At 41.8% G+C, this 19,994-nt stretch overlaps 1 protein-coding gene across 1 annotated transcript in view; it reads left to right on the plus strand.

Annotated features, from left to right (window-relative positions):
- Positions 1 to 814: 814 nt before the first annotated feature.
- Positions 815 to 19,994, plus strand: part of ncanb (neurocan b) — a 166,016-nt gene continuing 146,836 nt past the window's right edge. The window contains 1 exon segment of the mRNA XM_051934684.1: positions 815 to 1,130. Coding sequence (XP_051790644.1) covers positions 1,108 to 1,130 — 23 coding nt within the window. The 5' untranslated portion in view covers positions 815 to 1,107.

Here is a 19,994-nt window from a genome sequence, read left to right on the forward strand (position 1 = left end):
CTTTTCTGCTGTGCTCCATATCCGAAGCTTTAAACTCTGCACCTCTTTGCCTACAGATTGATCATTTTATATAAACGAGTTTTATCGGTTTGAATTAACACAGAGTGTGATAAGCGCATGGCAGCACAATGCCCGTGTGATACATTATGCCATCTAGTCTGTCATCGCTTTTTACCACAAAGCGTAAGAATGAATATCGGACGATCAACCGAATCGATTCGCTTTCTGCAGACCGCAAGGCTTAGTCCTGCGCGTCCGGGTGGAATTAAGCCATCTGTTTAATGAAAGGTTGAATTTATTAAGTCGAGAGTTAAGATGAATGAGCTGCCGGACCTTTGCGACTCGGGGTAGTGGATATTCTGGAAGCCTTTTTCTGCACCCCATTATCACACTGTCTCATTTTGTCTTTTGTTTGTCCATTACAGCTTTACCCCTTCTGTTTCCCTTTTTTCCCCGTAGTCCGCTTTTATAATTTGTGACACTTTGGATTTCCCCTTTCTATCTCAACTTGACCGCTGATACCTATACCCCCCCACCCCCCCCCCCCTCCCCCCATCCCCCGTGTCCACATCTTTCTAATATTATTCTTTATTCCAATGGTCATCCTTCTCTTCTTTATATGCCTTTTTTCACTTTATTCTTTGTGTCAGTTTCTCCTTCACCGTCCCCATGTACAGTCTCCCTTATCACTAGCCCCCTTCTCCTTGTTCATCCCTCCATCCCTGTCTCTTTCTCCCCTTCCCCGCCCCCTCCTCTCTTACTCTCTCCTTATCCACCCTCCCTTTCTCTATCATCCCCTCCTCCTTCTCTCAATCCCTCTCTCTCGCTGCCTTTATGCCCTTTTGTTTTCAGTCTCTAAGCGCCGAGCTGCTGCTCTTGTCGCCGCTGCGCTCCTCTTCCCCGTTCGGGAGGAGGATCTCTCATTCCGGAACCTTTTTTTTTTTAATTCGTTAGATCATTTTTTATTTCGATTACTTACTCCATTTTTCTTTGGATATTCCCTGACTGCAAGTACCGTACCTTCCCTTTTTCAGCTGAGGACGGTCACCTGCGCTGGAAAAGAAACACTGAGGGGCTCTACATTCCTGGAGACAACAAAAGCGAGAGATGCCGCCACCGTGTCAGCCCAGGTAAGAACGGGAACGTCTATTATTTCTACATTGATTACTGAGCAGAATCGGTTCCCAGTGCAGATACTGGGAGCAGTCATTTGATAGACTAGTAGAGTATCATCGGGGTGGATCATTTGCAGATATTCTTATTAAAATTTCTAAATGTCAACTATAAATAGTCATCAATTATAACTAATTACATTTTAGATAATTGCTTTCGCTATTGTGTTTTTGTCTCGTTCTACGTTTTCGCATTCTGTTTGCACCAATAAAAGTTAGTGCATCTTTAAAGCGAGTCAGCTGGCGCTGTGCCGATTAGCCGCTATCTGTAGCACCAGTCGTCTCACTGCCCCTACGGACGACTGCTATAGGGGTAAAAGTCGCGGGTGTGTGTGAGTGAGAGAGAGAGAGAGAGAGAGAGAGAGAGAGAGAGAGAGACTGATCCGCAGAGTGTGAAGCTGTGAGTGGAAAGGTGCGCTCGCGGTGTGCTTCGACACAGACCGAATAATGACGGGATGTCTGTATTCTAACCAAATGAGTGTAATGGGCTCTAACGTAACCATTTATACAGTATATTTTAATTCGCGGGCGGCAGCACGGAACATCAGTGCATGGATGGTTCCTATCTTGTACTGATGCAGTCGGAGCCATTCTCCGGTCCCCAGCAACACTGGCCTGAGTTAAGGGGGTTAGAAAATATACGGGTAGCTTAAAGAATACAGTACTTTAATTCCTTCTTCTGGCTCTGTGTTGTCGTTCGTTGGCACCCGTATATAAGATAGGTGTGCTGTGTAAAACTGTATAGGGTGTGTGGTATCTGCGCATAACGTGTCAGTAGCTCTACATACATCCACTCAAATACGTTAAATGTTTAAAACTATACATTTTAAATAGTACGTTTTTGTAATGTTGATACATACACCACATGTACAATACATACAGCATTTTGTGCGTACTGTCTAATACTGTAGTAGTATATAGCATAAATCCATATATATATACTGTGTAGAAATGTATACAAAACTGTATACTCACAAATATACAACATATACCATTTTGTGTGTTCTATATATAGTATGTACTAACATAAAATATAGTGTTTGTTGGTGTAAAATGTGATGTGGTGTTTGTATACTTAGTTACGTTCATTTATTTTCTTTTGTGCATTTTTTTTGTATGGTTTATTACAAATATATTTATATAGTATCTATCTATCTATCTATCTATCTATCTATCTATCTATCTATCTATCTATCTGTAGCATTATGTGTACATTTAAAAAGTACCTATTCTCAGAAACGTACACACTAAAACATTATTTTCACCGTAAAACATATACAACATATGGATATATGAGTAGACAAATGCTCACTTTTTTCTCTGTTGTATTACACTATATACTGCACATGAAATGAATTGCATATTCTCTGTGTTTTTGTTAGCATATTTATTTGTGTGTGGTTTATATTATTAAAATGTATATAATGTGCTATTTAGAGTGTTTGTGTTTGTATATGCAATACTTTGATATTGCTTTTCAGTTTGAAACATGTGCATGCTTCATTGGAGAAATATGATTAGTAAATTTATAAGCCATAATACTTTCCTTGCTTTCTTGATTTTTAATCTATCTATCTAAATCACTTATATATACAAAATGTATAGTATTATGTGCATACCTAAAACGTATACATCTTCATATACATAAACACATTTCTTTAACTGTGAAACATATACAGTATATACAACATAAGGATATATAAGTACAGAAATGCTCACTTTTAACTCTTCTGTATTATACTATATACAGTATATGATATATATAGTGTATAATATAGTCTACATATTAATTGCATTTGCATCTGTACAATGCTTTGATTTTGCTTTTCAGTTTGAAATATGTGTATATTTTATTAGTAAATTAATAAGCCATAATACTCATAAAGCATACATTTTCCTTACTTTCTTGATTTTGACAGGTGGTTTATTATAATTGTATTGTGTGTGATATTGTATATCTATCTATCTATCTATCTATCTATCTATCTATCTATCTATCTATCTATCTATCTATCTGTCTGTCTGTCTGTCTGTCTGTCTGTCTCAGCGTCTAATCTGTGCATATTTATTTTTTTCAATCCCTATTTGTGTCTTTTGATCGCCTTGTTTTTTTTCCTGCATTCATTTCTTTTTACTTCTGTAGCTTTTTCTTTGCATCCCAGCTTCTCTTCTCATCTTTCTCTCCCTCTGTCGCTGTCAAATCTCTCTTTGACTCTTTCTCTTTCTTTGTATGTCAGATTCTCCGTTTCTTTGTACACATCTTTCTTTTTCTGTCACTTTTTGTTTTTCTTTCCTCTCTTGCTGTCTCTTTGTATCGCTTCAGATTTAAAAATGTTCATAGCTTAAATCATTTATCGTGTAAATTATTTTCTTTTGCCAGTCATCTATTTTCAGAACAATAGCAGAGTGTCAAGATGTTGAAATCACTCGTACCTCTTTCTGTAGTTTTCATTTTCAATGAAACTGTAAACATTGCAGAGCAAAATTACTAATGGGCAAATGTCAATGAATGAGCATAATGCATCTGAAAGTTCTGAAGAGCTAATTAGAGAGCATCTCTACGCTGCTCACTCTGTAAAGAGAAAATCTAACCATGCTTACATTTTGGTTTAAATGGAGTCAACGTCGACTGGACACCTGGGCAATGAGGCAGGCGCAGCAGAACATCCAGCTACAACTTAGAGCACAGTGGCTGAGCGAGGGCCAGGAAAGCACCCTGGTACTTTGGTGCCATTTCTTCCTTTCCTTTTTATCTCTTTTCATTCATCTCATTCTTACACTTCCCCCTCATTCATTTTTTTAATCATTGTTTCCTTTTCCTGCTGTTGATTTTCCTCTCCATCTCATTTTTTGGTGGCACTTTGGACAACAAGCTTATCAAAGTCAGTGGGCAGCTGGCATGGTGAAGCTCCTGGTGAAATAAATGAAATGTGCAGACAGAAACTTGTTAAAATTTCTTTGCCAGCACTGCAGGGGGTTCTGTTGGTTTCAATGAATTTGGGATTGGAGACAAGTCACCGGATTTGCTGGCAAACATTAAAGGGGACTTGATGAGGGCTTTATAGCGAATAGATGCCAAAGCCCTTTTCAGGGTGGCCAGTTTGTCCAGTACCAGGTGGCTTGTGTGACTGAGATGGTTTCCCTATGTAGTAAGAAAAGAGGACTCCATGTGCCCCAGGTTTAAAGACTGTGTAGTTTTGGTTTCCTATGTAGGAATGCTTTTGGAGGATGGCAATATAGGGAAGGGCCTTAGATGGCTTTGAAGAAGTTACATCGATTTTAATTTTTGTCTTAACAACAATGAATTGCATTTTGCTAAAACATTCAGGATGCTGAAGACAAGGAGGTGAAACAGGAACACTGCAGCATGGGTACTGTGGTAGAGACACAGCCAAAGATGGCACTTTATAATCACCAGCACGCTGTCCAGGTGTAGCACAGTCTGTGCCATACATTTACACTCTTCAATGTGGCATAAATGGAACTCTCACCCTGGCATACTTTGAAGAACCAAACTCACATTTAAACTTCCCGTCATCCCACCTTCTTTGCACAGCTGCCCCCCTTGTGGGTCTAGGTCCACTCACCCCATATTCATCTTTGTAGTCAAGCGTAATCCAGCGTTGCATGTCTTGTGTGCCACCATCCAGAAGCAAAATCTACACAACAGACCTGCTCAGCCAGCTTTTCAGAGGCTTGGTGGTCACATCTTGGCTTCATGGTGAGACAGCACCCTCTTCCAGTCCAGTCTCAAAAGCCTCTGTGCCAAGTCCTTAACTATGGTTGTCCTTCCCAGGACCTGTTTGCCTTTGGTTCAAACGATTTGGCTGCTCCAGGAGGTCTGTACTTTCCCTCATGTTACATTCATTGAGCAGGATGCAATGTAGTTTTGTCCTGGCAGGTAGAGCCCCAATCTGATAAAACTGTCACTTGGACACCTGTCTCCCCCCTTTGCTCTCGTTTGCTCACTTGAATCTCTTTGTGTTTATCACCCTGTTTTCCACCAATACATATCTGATATTTGCTTGGCAGGAGGTGAAGTTCTAATACAGTCCTTTTGTGTGAGTCTGTGCCAGCAGCACCCTTGGCGTTCATAGAACACATCATGTGAGGGTGTGATAGTACACTGGAGTGAATATTTTCCAGAGGCTGGGGTGGCTATCTTCATAAATGATCTCAGAGCACACTCAGGCAGAACATCCTCGCCCAGCTGCAGCTGGCTACCCAGCTCCATATGGGGCACTGGCATTGTCACATATGAGCATTAGCAAAAGAAAATCTTCTCCATCGGAATTATCAGTTGGCACCCTCAAGTTCATGTGGAAATGAGTGCCTGGGAAGGGTCACATGCAATGTGAGCCCACAAGGGCACAGATGTGCTTCTACCTTTAAGAGCTGAGTGATTTCTAACTGAAGACGGCCTGACAGCATGACCAGGCCTCAGACACTCTGGTGTAAAGCTGAAATGGGAAGGGGCAGAATAATATAGAAATTAAAAAAGTATTTAAAACTGGATCTAGCAGCGTATCTCCCACATTCAAATATGAAGATCATCTTCAAATCAAAGTTCAAGTTCAATTCAAATCAAAAATACCATTTAAAGAGAAGGGACACAGACAAAGAGAACATCCTACCACACACAACCCCCATGTCTTTGGCTCTGATATTCACCTTATCCTCAACAATCCTTTTCACAGAACAAAAGGGTCAGAGTCGGTCAGTTCTGGTGATGAGTAATTGTAATTGCCTCCATTATTATGAGAATGTCTCTCCCCAGTGCTGACTGTGCACATCCATCTCTGCTCCCAAGCCATCATTTCAGCTGAGAGCAGGCCATGGTGCCATTGAGTGCATTGCTGTGTTGAATATTAGGGTTTGATTGACATCCAAATATTCTTTACTTTTAATCACACTCACCCCCCCATTACCTACATGACGTTTAAGAGCTCAGGACTACCTTTCAGTGTTTCGGTGACAAAATGGACCAGGAGGAGTGCTGACACAGGACATAACAAGTCTAACAAACAAGAAGAGACATTGAGCACTTGAAGCTCATTTGGTTAACTAATAGTCACGTTCTCACCATATCTTACCCAGATTCTTTTTACAGGCTGTCAAGGTTTCCACCTCGACTACATTTTTGTCCCATAGCCCGTTAGGCCTGACTTATCATCTTATTTTTAAGTCTTTCCTGGTCTTAAGCTTGATCCATGATAGTTTTAAAACAGATACTTAGACACCAATGAGTTACCTGTCCTCCTTTCTTCTTTGTGTAGGCGTCCACCTCGTTGGTCAAGGTCCATCATCTTCATATGCAGTTTAGTTTGCTTTAATCCAGTGAAGCCTGTCTCATGGGCAACTTCAAGGTATAAATATGCATAAAATAAATAAATACCTGAATGCTTCAATAAACAGGAAATATATCAAGAATAAAAAAAAACGAAAATTTAATTCGAATTTTTCTGGTGTATTGTGTCTTGAATGCCCTGGTGTTCCATTTCGCCCAAGCTTCAACCCGGCCTGACATGATCCCAGTTATAACGTTAGCACTATAATTAGTCAATTCTGTTTCACTTTGTTTGTAATGTTCTTTCTTTGTTTATGCACATAAAAGTTGCGTGGCTGAGTAATTTGCATTATAGTTTATGATATGCACATGCTCTTTGAGCTTCTCATCCCAGAAGAATAAATTGATCTGATCTGAGTTGAGCTGATTTGATTTGGTGTGGATGGTGGGAAATTGTTGGTGAGGAAGGATGTTTCTGGCCTGTGTATATGTGGCATACTGCAGCTACAGATGTCCATCTCTGGCGATCTAGGTCCACCTGTGCCCAACAATTTTTCCCATACATGATATCTACTGTATTAAAATCTTCATCTTGGGTCTCCACACATAGCTCTGTAGAGCTCCCTTTTGTTGAGCTCTGTGATTTGCTCACACCACCATCATCATTGATGGCTTTTAGTGAGGGCGACCTCTTGCTCTGTGATGTCAGTGCAAGTCGGGGTGCAGAGTTCTAACCAGCTGCTGTCAGGGCGCTGTGCCAGAGTGACCCTCAGTTGCAGTTTGGAATTTCAGGGCTCCTGAACTGTGCAGCTCAGCCAGAAATGCATTGTTTGAAAAGTTCTGTGTAACCCGCAGTGGAGGTTTCATTGAGGCTGTGCTGACATTTATCAAAGTCAGAGCAAAATGACCGGTCAGACATTTGGCAGTTTGGCAGCAACCCCTAAACAGTTTATTCACAGGCCTGTGTCTATGCGCACTGTGCCACTAGCCCATAATTTAGAGAACTGAACCTGAAACCAGAAAAGACATAACTGGGTTGGCCTGATGTTCTCCTGGTGTTGAAATCACATTCATTGCCTTATTAGCTTTGTTTTCATTTACTTTGTCTTTAGCAGTCGGTGACTCTCATATGCATTTCTATCAATTTCTAATAAACATTCACAATTCTAATGGCCTTTAACTTCCATTCCCATCATTTCCAGCCTTCTTTTCCATTTGTGAGTTTACCGCTCTCTAATTTATGTTCACATTTGCACCATCCACATCTCTTCTGTTTATACTTCTGCTGGTCTCTATTTCCACACATAACCTGTACTAGTTAATAACTTGCCTTTGCATTCAGGATCTTTGCATTCCATTTCTCTTATTTGCTCTCCTTCTCAATATATGGATTAATGCATGGATCTTAAATGGTGTACAATATCCATTGTTTTTTTTACTTTTTTCATCATTATGGGCACAGGAAAGGCACTATATCAATAAAATGTATTATTATTATTATCATGTTCACTTTTGAGTTATCTCCATCACTATCTCTGCTGGTGACTAACTCACGCTGACATCTATACTGATCTCTCCTTCCCATTTCTTCTCTCTACATTTCTCTAATTCCCATTTACATTTACAATTCCTACTTTATTTTTCATTGATTCATACATTTCTTCCTGTCCCTGCTAGTCTTCAATGGTCTCCTGTTCACTCACAGTTCTAATGCTCTCTACTTCCTATTTTCATTTTCCGCTGTTATCTCCTTCCAATTCATGTTTCTTCTGGTTTCTGCTTTTGATTTCCGTTCTCTAACACAATCCGTTACTTTCCAAACAGTCCAAAATGGTCTTAAGCTTCCACTGAAGTCCTTACTGCTCTCCAGCCCATTTCCACGTTCCACTCTTCTCTGATTCCCATTGTCATTTCCACTGGTCTCTGCATCCAGTTTAGTTTCTACTTCTCTCTCCTTCTCATTCACATCCTTACTGGTCTCTCTTTATTATTTCCATTCTCTAATGCCGTCAATTCCAATTTATATTTGAATGAATCTTCAACTTCTCATTGTTACTGCTCTCTGCTTTCTATAACATTTTTTTCCTGTTTTCTATTTTACATTCACATTTTTAATGATAGATGGTGCAGAGTTTAGTGTTGCTACATCAGGGGCCCTCTGTCCTTGATTCAGTTCCTAAGCCAGTCCCTTGTTTGTACAGTATCTGTTGTCCTCCAGATACTCCAGTTTTATCTCACATATCCATTGGCGCTGTTTGAGCTCAGACGTGCCCTCCAATGCCCAGTACTCTTTCCTGCTGGGAGAGACTCCCCACCGTCCTTCATAAGCCTGAATTGGATCGAGAGGGTTTGACAGCGATGTGTGTTGTGTTTATTTCCAGATCACTGCTGCTCTTTCCATTCCATCTTTTCTTTACTGGTCTCAATTTCCACTTTATATTTTCTTTCTCTCTTTTTTGTTTTCTAATTTCTATTCCTGTCTTTACTTCTATCTCCTTAATATACATATCTTTGCTCATTTTTCACAATTTCACTTTTACATCTCTCCCTTCCTTACTCTCATGCCAGGGTCTGATTCCCACTCACCAGTTTACCGCTCTCCCCTTCCCATTCACACCTCTACTGGTCTCTACTACCCCCCATCTATTTTTCACCACAGCACAGTTTGCTTTCATATTTGAACTTATCACTGTGTCCCTTTTCCCATCTTTACTTTTCCCACTTCCCAGCATCGAACTGTCTTTCACATCTTTCTCTTTCTCTCAGACGGATGAACAGCCATTTTCCAGGTTCACCTGGATTTGCCAGTTCCCCCCCAGATTTTGGGGTTATTATTTGTGTATGAGGTCATTATTGTCACACAGGCAGAGCACAGCACAGTTCTTACTTGCTTGAGCTAATCAACCTGCTACATGTCACCACTTCATGGTTGCTGTGATTTGTGATGTAATCATTTTGTTCACTTTCCTAAACCTCTGTGATGTTTCAAAACCCAATGAAGGTTGAAGCCCACTTGGAGCCTTAGGTGGGTTAGACAGATGTCACCCCTCATTGTCCATAGCGGGTATTCAGTATTAATAAACTTCAACGACCTGATTCCCCTCTTTGTGTTCGGTATGTGTACCCCTTCAGTAGTATAAACAGCGCCCCTTTGTGTGAGGATGACCTCTTGCTCTGTGATGTCAATGTGAGTCTGGGTGCTGAGGACTAACTAACCAGCTGCTGTCAGAGTGCTGTACCAGTGTGACTTCAAGGAGTCCATGTCCCTTGGTGTATGGAACAAGTACACCTTTACTTTCATAAACGGCACCCAGCAGGTATCATCAGAGTTTGACAACGCTGGGGGACCGTCTCAGCGTCAGGAGCGTGCACCCCTTAACTTTCATAAATGGCTCCCCTCAGATGAAGGTACCTTAGGTGGCCACCTATGTCACCTAATGGATTGACTGGCTCAGTCAAAAACTCATGATAGTAACCCCATTCTTAGAACAGAAATTATTATAGCTGGACATCAAGCTCCTTCAGTTACCTCTTTACTCCTCTTTATTCTTCATCATTAATGCTTGCTGCTGTCTTCACTGGTTGCCTTTCGCACTTCTCCATGGCTCTGTGTCCCTTTTCTTCCATATCGTCTCTGTGTCCTAGTGACTAACTCCTTTCCATGTCTACACCGGTGTTGGTATCCTTTCTGCATCTTCCTGACTAAACTGTAACTGCCGTTCCCATTTCCACTGCTCCATGATTCCTAGTCACGCCAATCCTTTGCTTGAAGTACTTGCAGTGGTGACTCAGTGGGATTTCATTCTGGCACAGAACTTGATAGAATCATCCGGCACTGAGATAAACAGATGTGATCCAGCCTCGATAGTCACCTCGTTTCCTTCCCTTGGTATCTCTTGCATGTTGCCTTTTGAATCAATGCCTGGCAGTTCTTAGCACCCTAAATTGCAAAATGTTGTTATTTTCTTCTATAAAATAATGCTGTCTGCTGCCTTTTGGGAGGAATCCAGCCTGTGGTCTTACCAAATTAACACTCACATATCTTTACTTCTCGTCTCTTTCACTGCAGCATGGTCCTCAGGGGGCATGCTGGAGTGTCAGGTGGCCACCGTACACTTACGAGGATTCTTATGGATCATTTCATATGGTGACATGGAGTAAATCCTTTACATGTTTCTTGACTCTACACTCACATTCTCTACATGCCTCTTTAAACAGGAGGGGTTCACTAGCCGCCTCCAAGCCCACCATTTCTGCTCAGTATTTTCCAAGCCCACGCCAGTCAGTGATCTGCACACACTTATCCAGAACATTCCAGGTGATTTACATACAGGGCTACATAAATCTGCACGCGCTTGTGGCCCCCCTACTGGGCGCAGACAGACAGACGCAGATCACGCTGAGAGACTCTCACACGCGCCTCACTTTTATACTTTCGCACTTCTGCTGAAGCCATGAGAGCTGCTAATTTATTCCAAGCCAATATTATTTACACCAGTAAATTCTCCTGCAGGAGGGAGAGAGATGAGAACCCCCCACCTTGATTCACACAAGACCCTCCTGCTCAGAATAAAGAATGCTTGCACATCTGCCGTGCACCTCGAAGTCTCCCTGCCTCTGTGTGAGCAAAATTTATTGCCTCATTCCAGAGAAATCCTTTAAAATGCACTGCTGTGAGGTGTGTGTGTGTGTGTGTGTGTGTGTGAATGTGGTTCACTGCTGTGAGCCAGAACTTGTCATGGAGCCTTCATGTACATTTGTGTTTATGTATGTGCTTGTGTTTGTGGTGCCTTTGTCCGCTTTCTTGTGTGTGTGTATACTAACGTCATGAGCATGTCCATATTTATGAATATGTATTCATATTTCTGAGCATGAGCACATATACCTGTTTCTTCATATGCCCTTATTTGTGAATATTTTATGTATTTCTGTGTTTTTATCTTTATGTATTGTTTGCTTGTCTAGGAGCTTTTGTCTAAATAAGTAACTGTCTACTTGATGTAGTTTAAATAATCCCAAAATGTGTCTGTATGTACACTGATCTGCATGCACGCTTAAAAATAAAACTGCCAAAGTGGTCCTTCAGAGAAATGCCATAGGGGAGCCATTTTTGGTTCCCAAAAGAACCATCCACATGAAGCTTCTCGAAAGAACATTTATTTATTTAGGTCTGTAACACTCACCATAAATAACCATGAAGAGATTTGTGAAATCCCAATGGCTTCCTGATTTTAAAAGGACTTTTAACGCAAACAACCACCCAAGCTTAGTTCAGGTTTTCTTGATCTGTTAATGACCTGCTAGGTGGCCTACTAGTCATTCAACGTTTCTGTTTTCTCCACGAATCAGGAACCTTTTCAAAATCCAAAAATTCATTTTCATATTTAAATAATTCTTGCCATTTGAAATAGTTTTTTTGTCAAGCAATGGAGCTACAAGAAACCACACAACCCAGTAAAGTACAATTAAAGAGCCAGTATTTTTAAGAGCATATGTGTTGTCATAGAAGACAGGGGTTGGCTGGCATCCCAGCCAGGTAAGGAACCGTCCGTTAGTAATGGAAGTGTGGAAGAGGACCATCTCCCGAGACCATGTACTCCCCCGGCGATAGGTGAGTCTCCCAATTCCAATGGGCAACCCAGCTGTGTCTCCTGGGAGCCGCCAGGGGGAACTGTGGGGAGGCGGTTTCCTCATTTTAGGGAGATAACCTGGAAGTGACCTGAAAGCACTTCTGGGTTCAGTATAATAGAAGCCGAGAAGTCGAGAAGTCAGATGTGGTGGTCGGGTGGATGAGGATGAAGCTTACTGAGGACAAGTGGAGGAAAGGGAAGGGAAGAGACAGAGAGAAGGAAGAAGGCTTTTGCTCATAATTGTGCTTGTACAACCTTTGGACAAACCTGTGAGAGATCTTTGTGAATAACTAAATCTTTACTTGAACCCGACACTTGTGTCAGTGAGGTTTCATCTGGGGTTTAGGGTGCTGTAATGCCCCCTACAGGTCACAGTGTGTTTTTAAGTATATGCTAGTTGGGTTACCAGGCTCTACCTAATGTAGAATAAAATGTACGTATGGTCACTAAATAAATTCCCCAGAGTGGAAAATCTTGTCTCCAAATCAAAATTTTAGTGACTAGACCAATCATGGAGGGAAAATTTGCATACTCGTGTCAAGTCCCAAAAAGTTATCCTAGGGGTGCTTCCTTATTAAAGTGCAGGTGCAGTCACTAAATAAGAAAATTCACAAAGAAACAAAAGGGGAATGTACATAAAATGTGCAAGAGGTAAGATTAGCGATGTGGATTGGTCATTCTGGACAAACACACACTCAGGTTTGTCCATTAGACCCAACCACTCAGAAGAGGTGTTGGTGAGGCCACCTGGGGTTCTTACTTTGTGTGTATCCCAGTGCCCCATGCAGTAAAGGTGGCACTATGCTGTAAAAATGGTGCTATCCTTTGGAAGAGATGAAAAACTAATGACCTGAAGTACAAAACTGAGGTCATAAATGATCCCTGTCAATTCTTCATAAAGAGTCGGGCATATCACAATATCCTGGCTAAATTGCCCTCCATGATCTGATCATTCTCCAACTCTAAACATCCTCTTTCTCTGATTGGCTATCTCTTTCACCCCTTAGCACCTAACAGCTAATGTGTGGTGAACTTACTGACTCAAAATGGCTGCTGTCCCATCATCCAGGTGGATGCTGCAAGTTGATGGTGGTTGAAGTGGCTCCCCACTCACTGTGTAAACAACTTTGAATAGGTTAGTAAAGCATTATATAAATGTAAACAATTATGATTATAATTATTATTACATCCATAGCTGTACGCATCAGTGAGGTGGTTGTGTGCTACATTATATAAAATTAAATGTTAGGGGATTTCAGCCTGTGTTTGTGAGTTTTTGACTTTATATCTATATGTATAGATGCTTGTATTACATGTATGTGCTTCTATTTATTTATATATGTCTATGCATGCATATGTGTATGTGTGGATGTTTGGGTATGCATTTTGTGGCCACTGTGGGCCATCTTGAACTCCCAAACCCTTGTCACAACTACAGACATGCCAGTCCCGGTAGAAATAGTCCTTTTAATTTAAAACAGTAATGTTATTGGTTTTCTTCCAACAACCTAACACCCAATGCTCAATTCCTTCTTTTGATTGTCCTTCCTCCATATCTGTCCAGGTGAGTTTTGTCCTCCTTTTCCCCAAACTTGAGTGAGGCAAGGTGGACCCTTTTATATGTCAGGCCCAAGTTCTTCAGGCACCATGACATTACACAGAGGAACCACTTTCAGGTCAGATGGAACCTTCTCCATGTCATGAACTTGGAATAACAAAGTTTGTAGTCCCAAAAATTCCCACTAGAGGGGGATATCACCACCAAACCCCAGCTAGTAATATAGGAAACACAGAGTCTTTATAAAATATAAGATTTATTGTTAACAAAAATGCTCAGTCATAATACTTTGAAGCTCCAAAGAGCACAAAAGGCACACAATGCCTGTAAAGGCAATTCCAAAAGCAAACAAAGTCCCAATACAGATATTCAAAGAATGCTCAAAAACAGAGCAGTAAGGTCAAAAATCCAAAGAATCGCCAAGCACCGAACAGTACAAAGATAGGCTCACCAAGCTCCAAATAACTACCAGGAAATGTGGATTTATAGGGCAGAGGGCAGTTCCTGGCAGTGATTGGCTAGTGTTCCTACCTCTTGGGGACCACTCATAAAACACATGGAACATAACCAAGGCATAGTAACCAATGTAGGCAATAAACAAAAGAAAAATTAACATAAATTAATAATTCAAAAATTAACAAAAAGGAAATAAATCAAGGATTTCAGTCCCAAAGGGAGGAATCCTGGCTGAAACATAACACTCAGGAAGAAGGGTGTAGCAGCAGACCACCAGACCACCAGAGCTACAGCCAGTTGGATTTCATGTCTATGCCTCATGATTTTCACACCATAAACCCCATAGCACTGTGTGACAGACTTGCTACATAACAGACAGTTCAATTATATGACACACCCACTACAAGACACACCCACTCAATGATCATTATTATTCATGAGTCAGATAACCCTCCCACAACCCAGGATGATTAATTATAATGAAACGCGAGCTACTGTACTGTTACATCACTGACATGTAATGCAAAGGCCACTTAACATCTTAACAATTTGATTTGCCCCTCAATGGAGCGGCACTATGGAGGTCTGCATCTAGACTCTGCTGGGCATCCAGTCTCAGCAGCTCCTCTGGTGGCACCCACAGTATCCAGCAGGGCTGTCTAATGAGAATACAGCTTCCTCATTGCCTTGCTGGTGTGCACATGGGTGATCCACCAAAGGTAAGCTGTCTCCTAGCACATTGTGGGAGTATACATTTCTAATAGGCGCTCTCCCCCTGTCTTTCCATTTTGTTGTCCTACCCAGCCATTGCAGTGGGATGTCCATCTGTTGGCAAGGAGCCATTGATCCCAGTCAGTAAATTCAATGCATACAAAAATGAGTTCATGGTTTTATTAGACTAAAAGGAAGGATGATTAGAGGGTGTAAACACAAAGTATTACAGAAACATAAAGGACAAGGTAGATCCACCTTATAGATAGATAGATAGATAGATAGATAGATAGATAGATAGATAGATAGATAGATAGATAGATAGATAGATAGATAGATAGATAGATAGATAGATAGATAGATAGATAGATAGATAGATAGATAGATACTTTATTAATCCCAATGGGAAATTCACATTCTCCAGCAGCAGCATACTGATACAATAAGTAATATTAAATTAAAGATTGATAATAACTTTGTATAATGTTAAATGTTAACGTTTACATTTACATCATTTAGCAGACGCTCTTATCCAGAGCGACTTACAACAGTGTTTGTTAGTTTTTTTCGCATACCCCTTGGGGTCAGAGCGCAGGGTCAGCCATTGTACAGCGCCCCCTGGAGCAATTACAGGTTAAGGGCCTTGCTCAAGGGCCCAGCAGAGTAGGATCTCTTTTGGCACTGACGGGGATTCGAACCGGCAAACTTCGGGATACCAGCGCAGATCCTTAGCCTCAGAGCCACCACTCCGCCCCCCCGGGTGGAATTGAAGAGTCGCATAGTTTGGGAGAGGAACGATCTCCTCAATCTGTCATTGGAAAATATGTATATTTATTATGTATAGCTAAACAAATTTTCTTTCCCTGCTTAACTGGTGCCCACCTCAGACAACCAACCCACACCTCCTTTCATGTCCCTGTCTGTCCTGGCACATCCACAGCTGCACTTTACCCTCCCTCTTAAGCCTGTGGTCCTACACACCTACTGACTTGAGTCCAACTAAATCTGGCAGGCAGTGAGACTGTAAACTGGTGGTCATATCTTGCACCTTTCTCAACATCATCTCTCTGGTTAAGGGGCACCACACAAACTGATGTGGTCAGAGTGCCCTCTGGTGGGCTCAGGAACCATTGCACCCCTGAACAAAAGAACCGTTTTTAAAAAAGATGTGTGTTCCTGTTCTCATAACAGGCACAGGTTCCCATTTGTTCAACGTGAGGTTTTCTATTGCCTACTGTAAGGCGAGACAAATCCTATTGGCATGGTCCCAATCCACCATGACATCTTGTTATATGCATTCCCCCCTCATGCTGAAGTTTGCAAACACAGAGCTTAATGCCCATTGCCAACATCTGTCTACCCATGCTGACTGATAAAATAGCTTTCCATTAACTGGCGTGGGTTGCTTTTCTTTAAATGGATTTTGTCAGATCCTCATTTCAGTCTGTGTCGCTTTTAAACCTCATCTGCTCCTGGGTAGCCAGTGACATCTTGTTCATCTTCTCTTTGTATATATTCTTGCATACATATGCATAATAATCATGTATGCTTCTATTCACACTTGCACATGTGTATGTTGCTTCATGTCTTTCCATACATATGACTGCATACTGGCTTGATGTACTGTATGTTCCTCTGCGTTTCAGTGTATGGGTTCTTATGTGCACACACAGCACTTGTCTTGTACATGTACACGTACACCTTTTGCATTTTGCTTTGTGTTTCTGTCAACATATTCTGGCATAACTGTGTGTCTTGGTGCATATGTAGAAGCCATTCTAATAAAGGGAGTTCTCCTTTAGCAACACTGGCTCTATAGATTGTTGTGCAATCTCAAGACCTTGAGTTTGAGGTCTGTCCCTCCTGTCTTTGGGAGAACAAGCAGCAGAAGGGGATTTCTCGGAGTGAATTCCAGGGACTTCTACGTATGTGCCTTTGCTTGTGTCTCACTTGCTATTAGCTGTATGGTGACACATTGATTAAGGCTGCTGTCACAGAGCTCCAGAGTTCTGAGTCCGGGTACGAGCTGAGGTGCTGTCTGTGCTGAGTTTGCATGTGTGGGGACCCCCAAAGACGTGTAGTTAAGATTAAGTGACAGCTCTAAACTGGCACATTGTAGGGTGTATGTGTGAGGGTGTTCTGAGGTAGACTGGCACCCCATCGAGGGATGGGACCTCCCTTGCACCATGTCATGCCGGGATGGCTATGGACATCCCTGTCAGATGATTGGATGACTGAGTTAGAAAATAAATGAGTGAATCAAGTGTCTGAGGTTACTTAAGAATTGATTAATTACATTTATATTGTGCTTTTCAAACTAACTTGAAGCAGGAGCCCAGGGGCCCATCATGGCAAAGAGCCTTTTTATGAAGAGCCCCCCGACACTTGCTCAATGACATTTGGCTTCAGTCCTAAATTCAATTCCCCTTAATTTCCTTTACTTGACTACTTGACCACTTGATTCCCCGTTTAGTTGAAAGAATTCTGCTGGATCTACTTTATCAATGTCTTTGAGGATTTTAATTAACCCCGTCACAGTCTCCCCTACTTGAGACTAAACAGGTTTAATTCTCCTAGTCTTTCACAGTGTGACATATCCTCAAGTCCTCGGAGGCACCTGGTTGCACTCCTTTGATGTCATTCTTGTAGCATGTTGACTAGAGCTGTGCTCTCCAGATACAGTCTCATTAGTGCCTTGTATGCTCTGAGCATAATGTCTCTTTATTTATATTCAATAGTTTTTACAATATAACCTAATGTTTTCTTCACCTTCTGCACATTCCTTAAATGATGCACATGTGTCAACATAAACCCCAAAAGCTTTTTCAGATGTTGCTTCCTGTAGGACAGTGTATCGTGTTTCCCATCTTGTGTTTATTATTGACGTTCCTTTTGCCCACGTGTAACACTTGGCACTTTTCATTACATTAAACTGCATTTTCCAGATGTTCGCCCAGTTCTGAAGCTTGTCCAAATCTTCTTGAATTGCTTTTGCTACTTCCTCTGTGTCTACTATTCCTTCAGTATTAGTATCATACAATTGCCCTCCATATGAAAAGGCAACCTATAGAATGCAATGCGGTGCCCTCCTCCTGCTGGTCCCCTGTTGTCCACCTGCCAGATTTTACAAAGATAAGCCCCACCCCCCAGTCAGGTGGTCAGAGGATTCCTTTTGTTAAATGAGCTGAGGAAGCATTGCCACCCCCCATATTGTTCCTTCCCCTGAGGATGCAGTTCTTGAAGACCTCCTGGTGCTGCTGAATACATTCAAATGGAAGCTGGAGATGAAGAAAGCCCACTTCAGTAGTCTGTATGAGCAGATCATATCTCAGAGGAAATGTCAATGTATTGAATTTGTGTCATTATGATGACAGCTTTTGTGATTTTTATGCATTCCATAACCTGAGGGAAGATGCTGAGAAGAACACAGGCCCAAAGGCCCACTAATCAATCGAACAGACCTCCGCCTGTCCTGCTTGTCATCCCAGGTCACCAGTGACAGGCTTCACCCGTTCCCGTGGCCATCACAGTCTCATGTACCCCTTTCTAAGTTGTTACCCCTCCTTTCATATGCTTTTGGTGTCAAGACAAGAATGGTGGAGTCCCTTCATCTAACTTATTAGCAAAAGGAGTCCGAAACAAACCCCCCAAAGGCCCAACAGCTTTGTAAAAGTTCAAAGCTTACCTTCACCTCATTGATTTTGGAGGAAAACTGTCATTTGGAGAGCAGGATTTGCAATATGGAGCTGGTAGTTGTGGGCGGGGGAGTTGTAGGGGGGGCTGTAGTGAGATGTGCTGTAGAGAAAAAAAAATATTAAAAGCACGAAGAGCAGTCAGCCGAAGCAGGTGCCAGAGAGACGGCATAATGCAGGGCCACTTGTGGGTAATTGACATCTCTTTGGACGTAAGGGTTTTAATGCGCTTGTTGCAATTGCCCAGCAGTGCTCATGCAGGACAGAAAATGATTATTGTGCCATTTTTGTATTTAAAATGCAAATGACATGTTCACTTCATGAATATTCAGACCTGGACACCAGAGTTGCTTTCCTCCAGATGGTGGCTTCCAAAGGAGACAGAGTAAGCTGGAGGCGAGGTGGGGGGAGAGGGGGGTGCGGGTGGGTCAGTGGACACAAAGCCATTATGGTTCATTCCAGCTGTGCCGTCAGGTCCATTTTCTATAATCGCTTCTTTCTCGAGAATATTCTGCACATTTGAAATCCTCACAAGCACCCAGCCTCACCAAATTGCTCTTGAACGCCCGTGTGAGTTTTTACAAGTTCCACGTCTCTCTCGGGCGCTCACTAAAACGAAAGCCAGCCGTTTTCCTCCGAGTGTGCTGTCTGAGCTGGTGACTAAACCCATTTGAAATTCTTCTTTATATTTATTTCTTTTTGTTTGACTGGCACCGGTGTTTTAATCAAACAAAAAGTAGATGATAAAAAGATTTCCCGTCTGCCGCACAAAACAACGTCAATCACTAAATGCTTTGAAAGCTGAAGAAAGTAGGTCAGTAATATCTTCAGACACTTGAGGTACGAAGTGAGTCTTTCTCGCTAAATTCCTGTAAAAGCCGGATGAACTCTGTTCGGCAAATGGCATGTCATCTGAGCAAAGTCGATCTGTGAGTACTGAGAAATGTGCATCTGCGATAGTTGTGATTTAATCAGGGATCATAATGTTTTCTTATTCTCCTAAGTTTATTTTTAATTGATGCTAGCTATGTTACCTGTCAAAAACAGGAAATAGAATATATTTAAAAATATTTGCTACCTCTTGCCTTATGTGTACCCTTAGGATTCGTCCCTTGACTTTCTTTGGTACCCTTGTGTGTCTCAACCTCAGTGGCTCATCGCTTGATCATATTCCCATAAAGCCTGCTTCTCAGACTCTGTCCTTTTCGAGGTGCCTTGCTTCCCTCCTGTCCGCTTAGTGACTACCTCCAATGCTAGACACGCCAACATTACCCACAGTGAAAACACTGTTGATATTCTAGCAAACATTTTCCGTCCCTGAAGGCGCCTCTCAGAGTTCCTCCTATGCCTTTCCTTGGTATCGTCATGTGTGTCGTCAAACTCTGTTGTCTGGCGCTTCAAGAGTCGACCACATTTGACTGAGAAACCAAAGTGAAACTAACCAATCAGACCAAAGCCAAACTAGCCAATCAGATTGCTCAGAGGGAC

Source organism: Erpetoichthys calabaricus, chromosome 12, assembly GCF_900747795.2.
Source record: "Erpetoichthys calabaricus chromosome 12, fErpCal1.3, whole genome shotgun sequence".
Classification (NCBI taxonomy): Eukaryota; Metazoa; Chordata; class Cladistia; order Polypteriformes; family Polypteridae; genus Erpetoichthys; species Erpetoichthys calabaricus.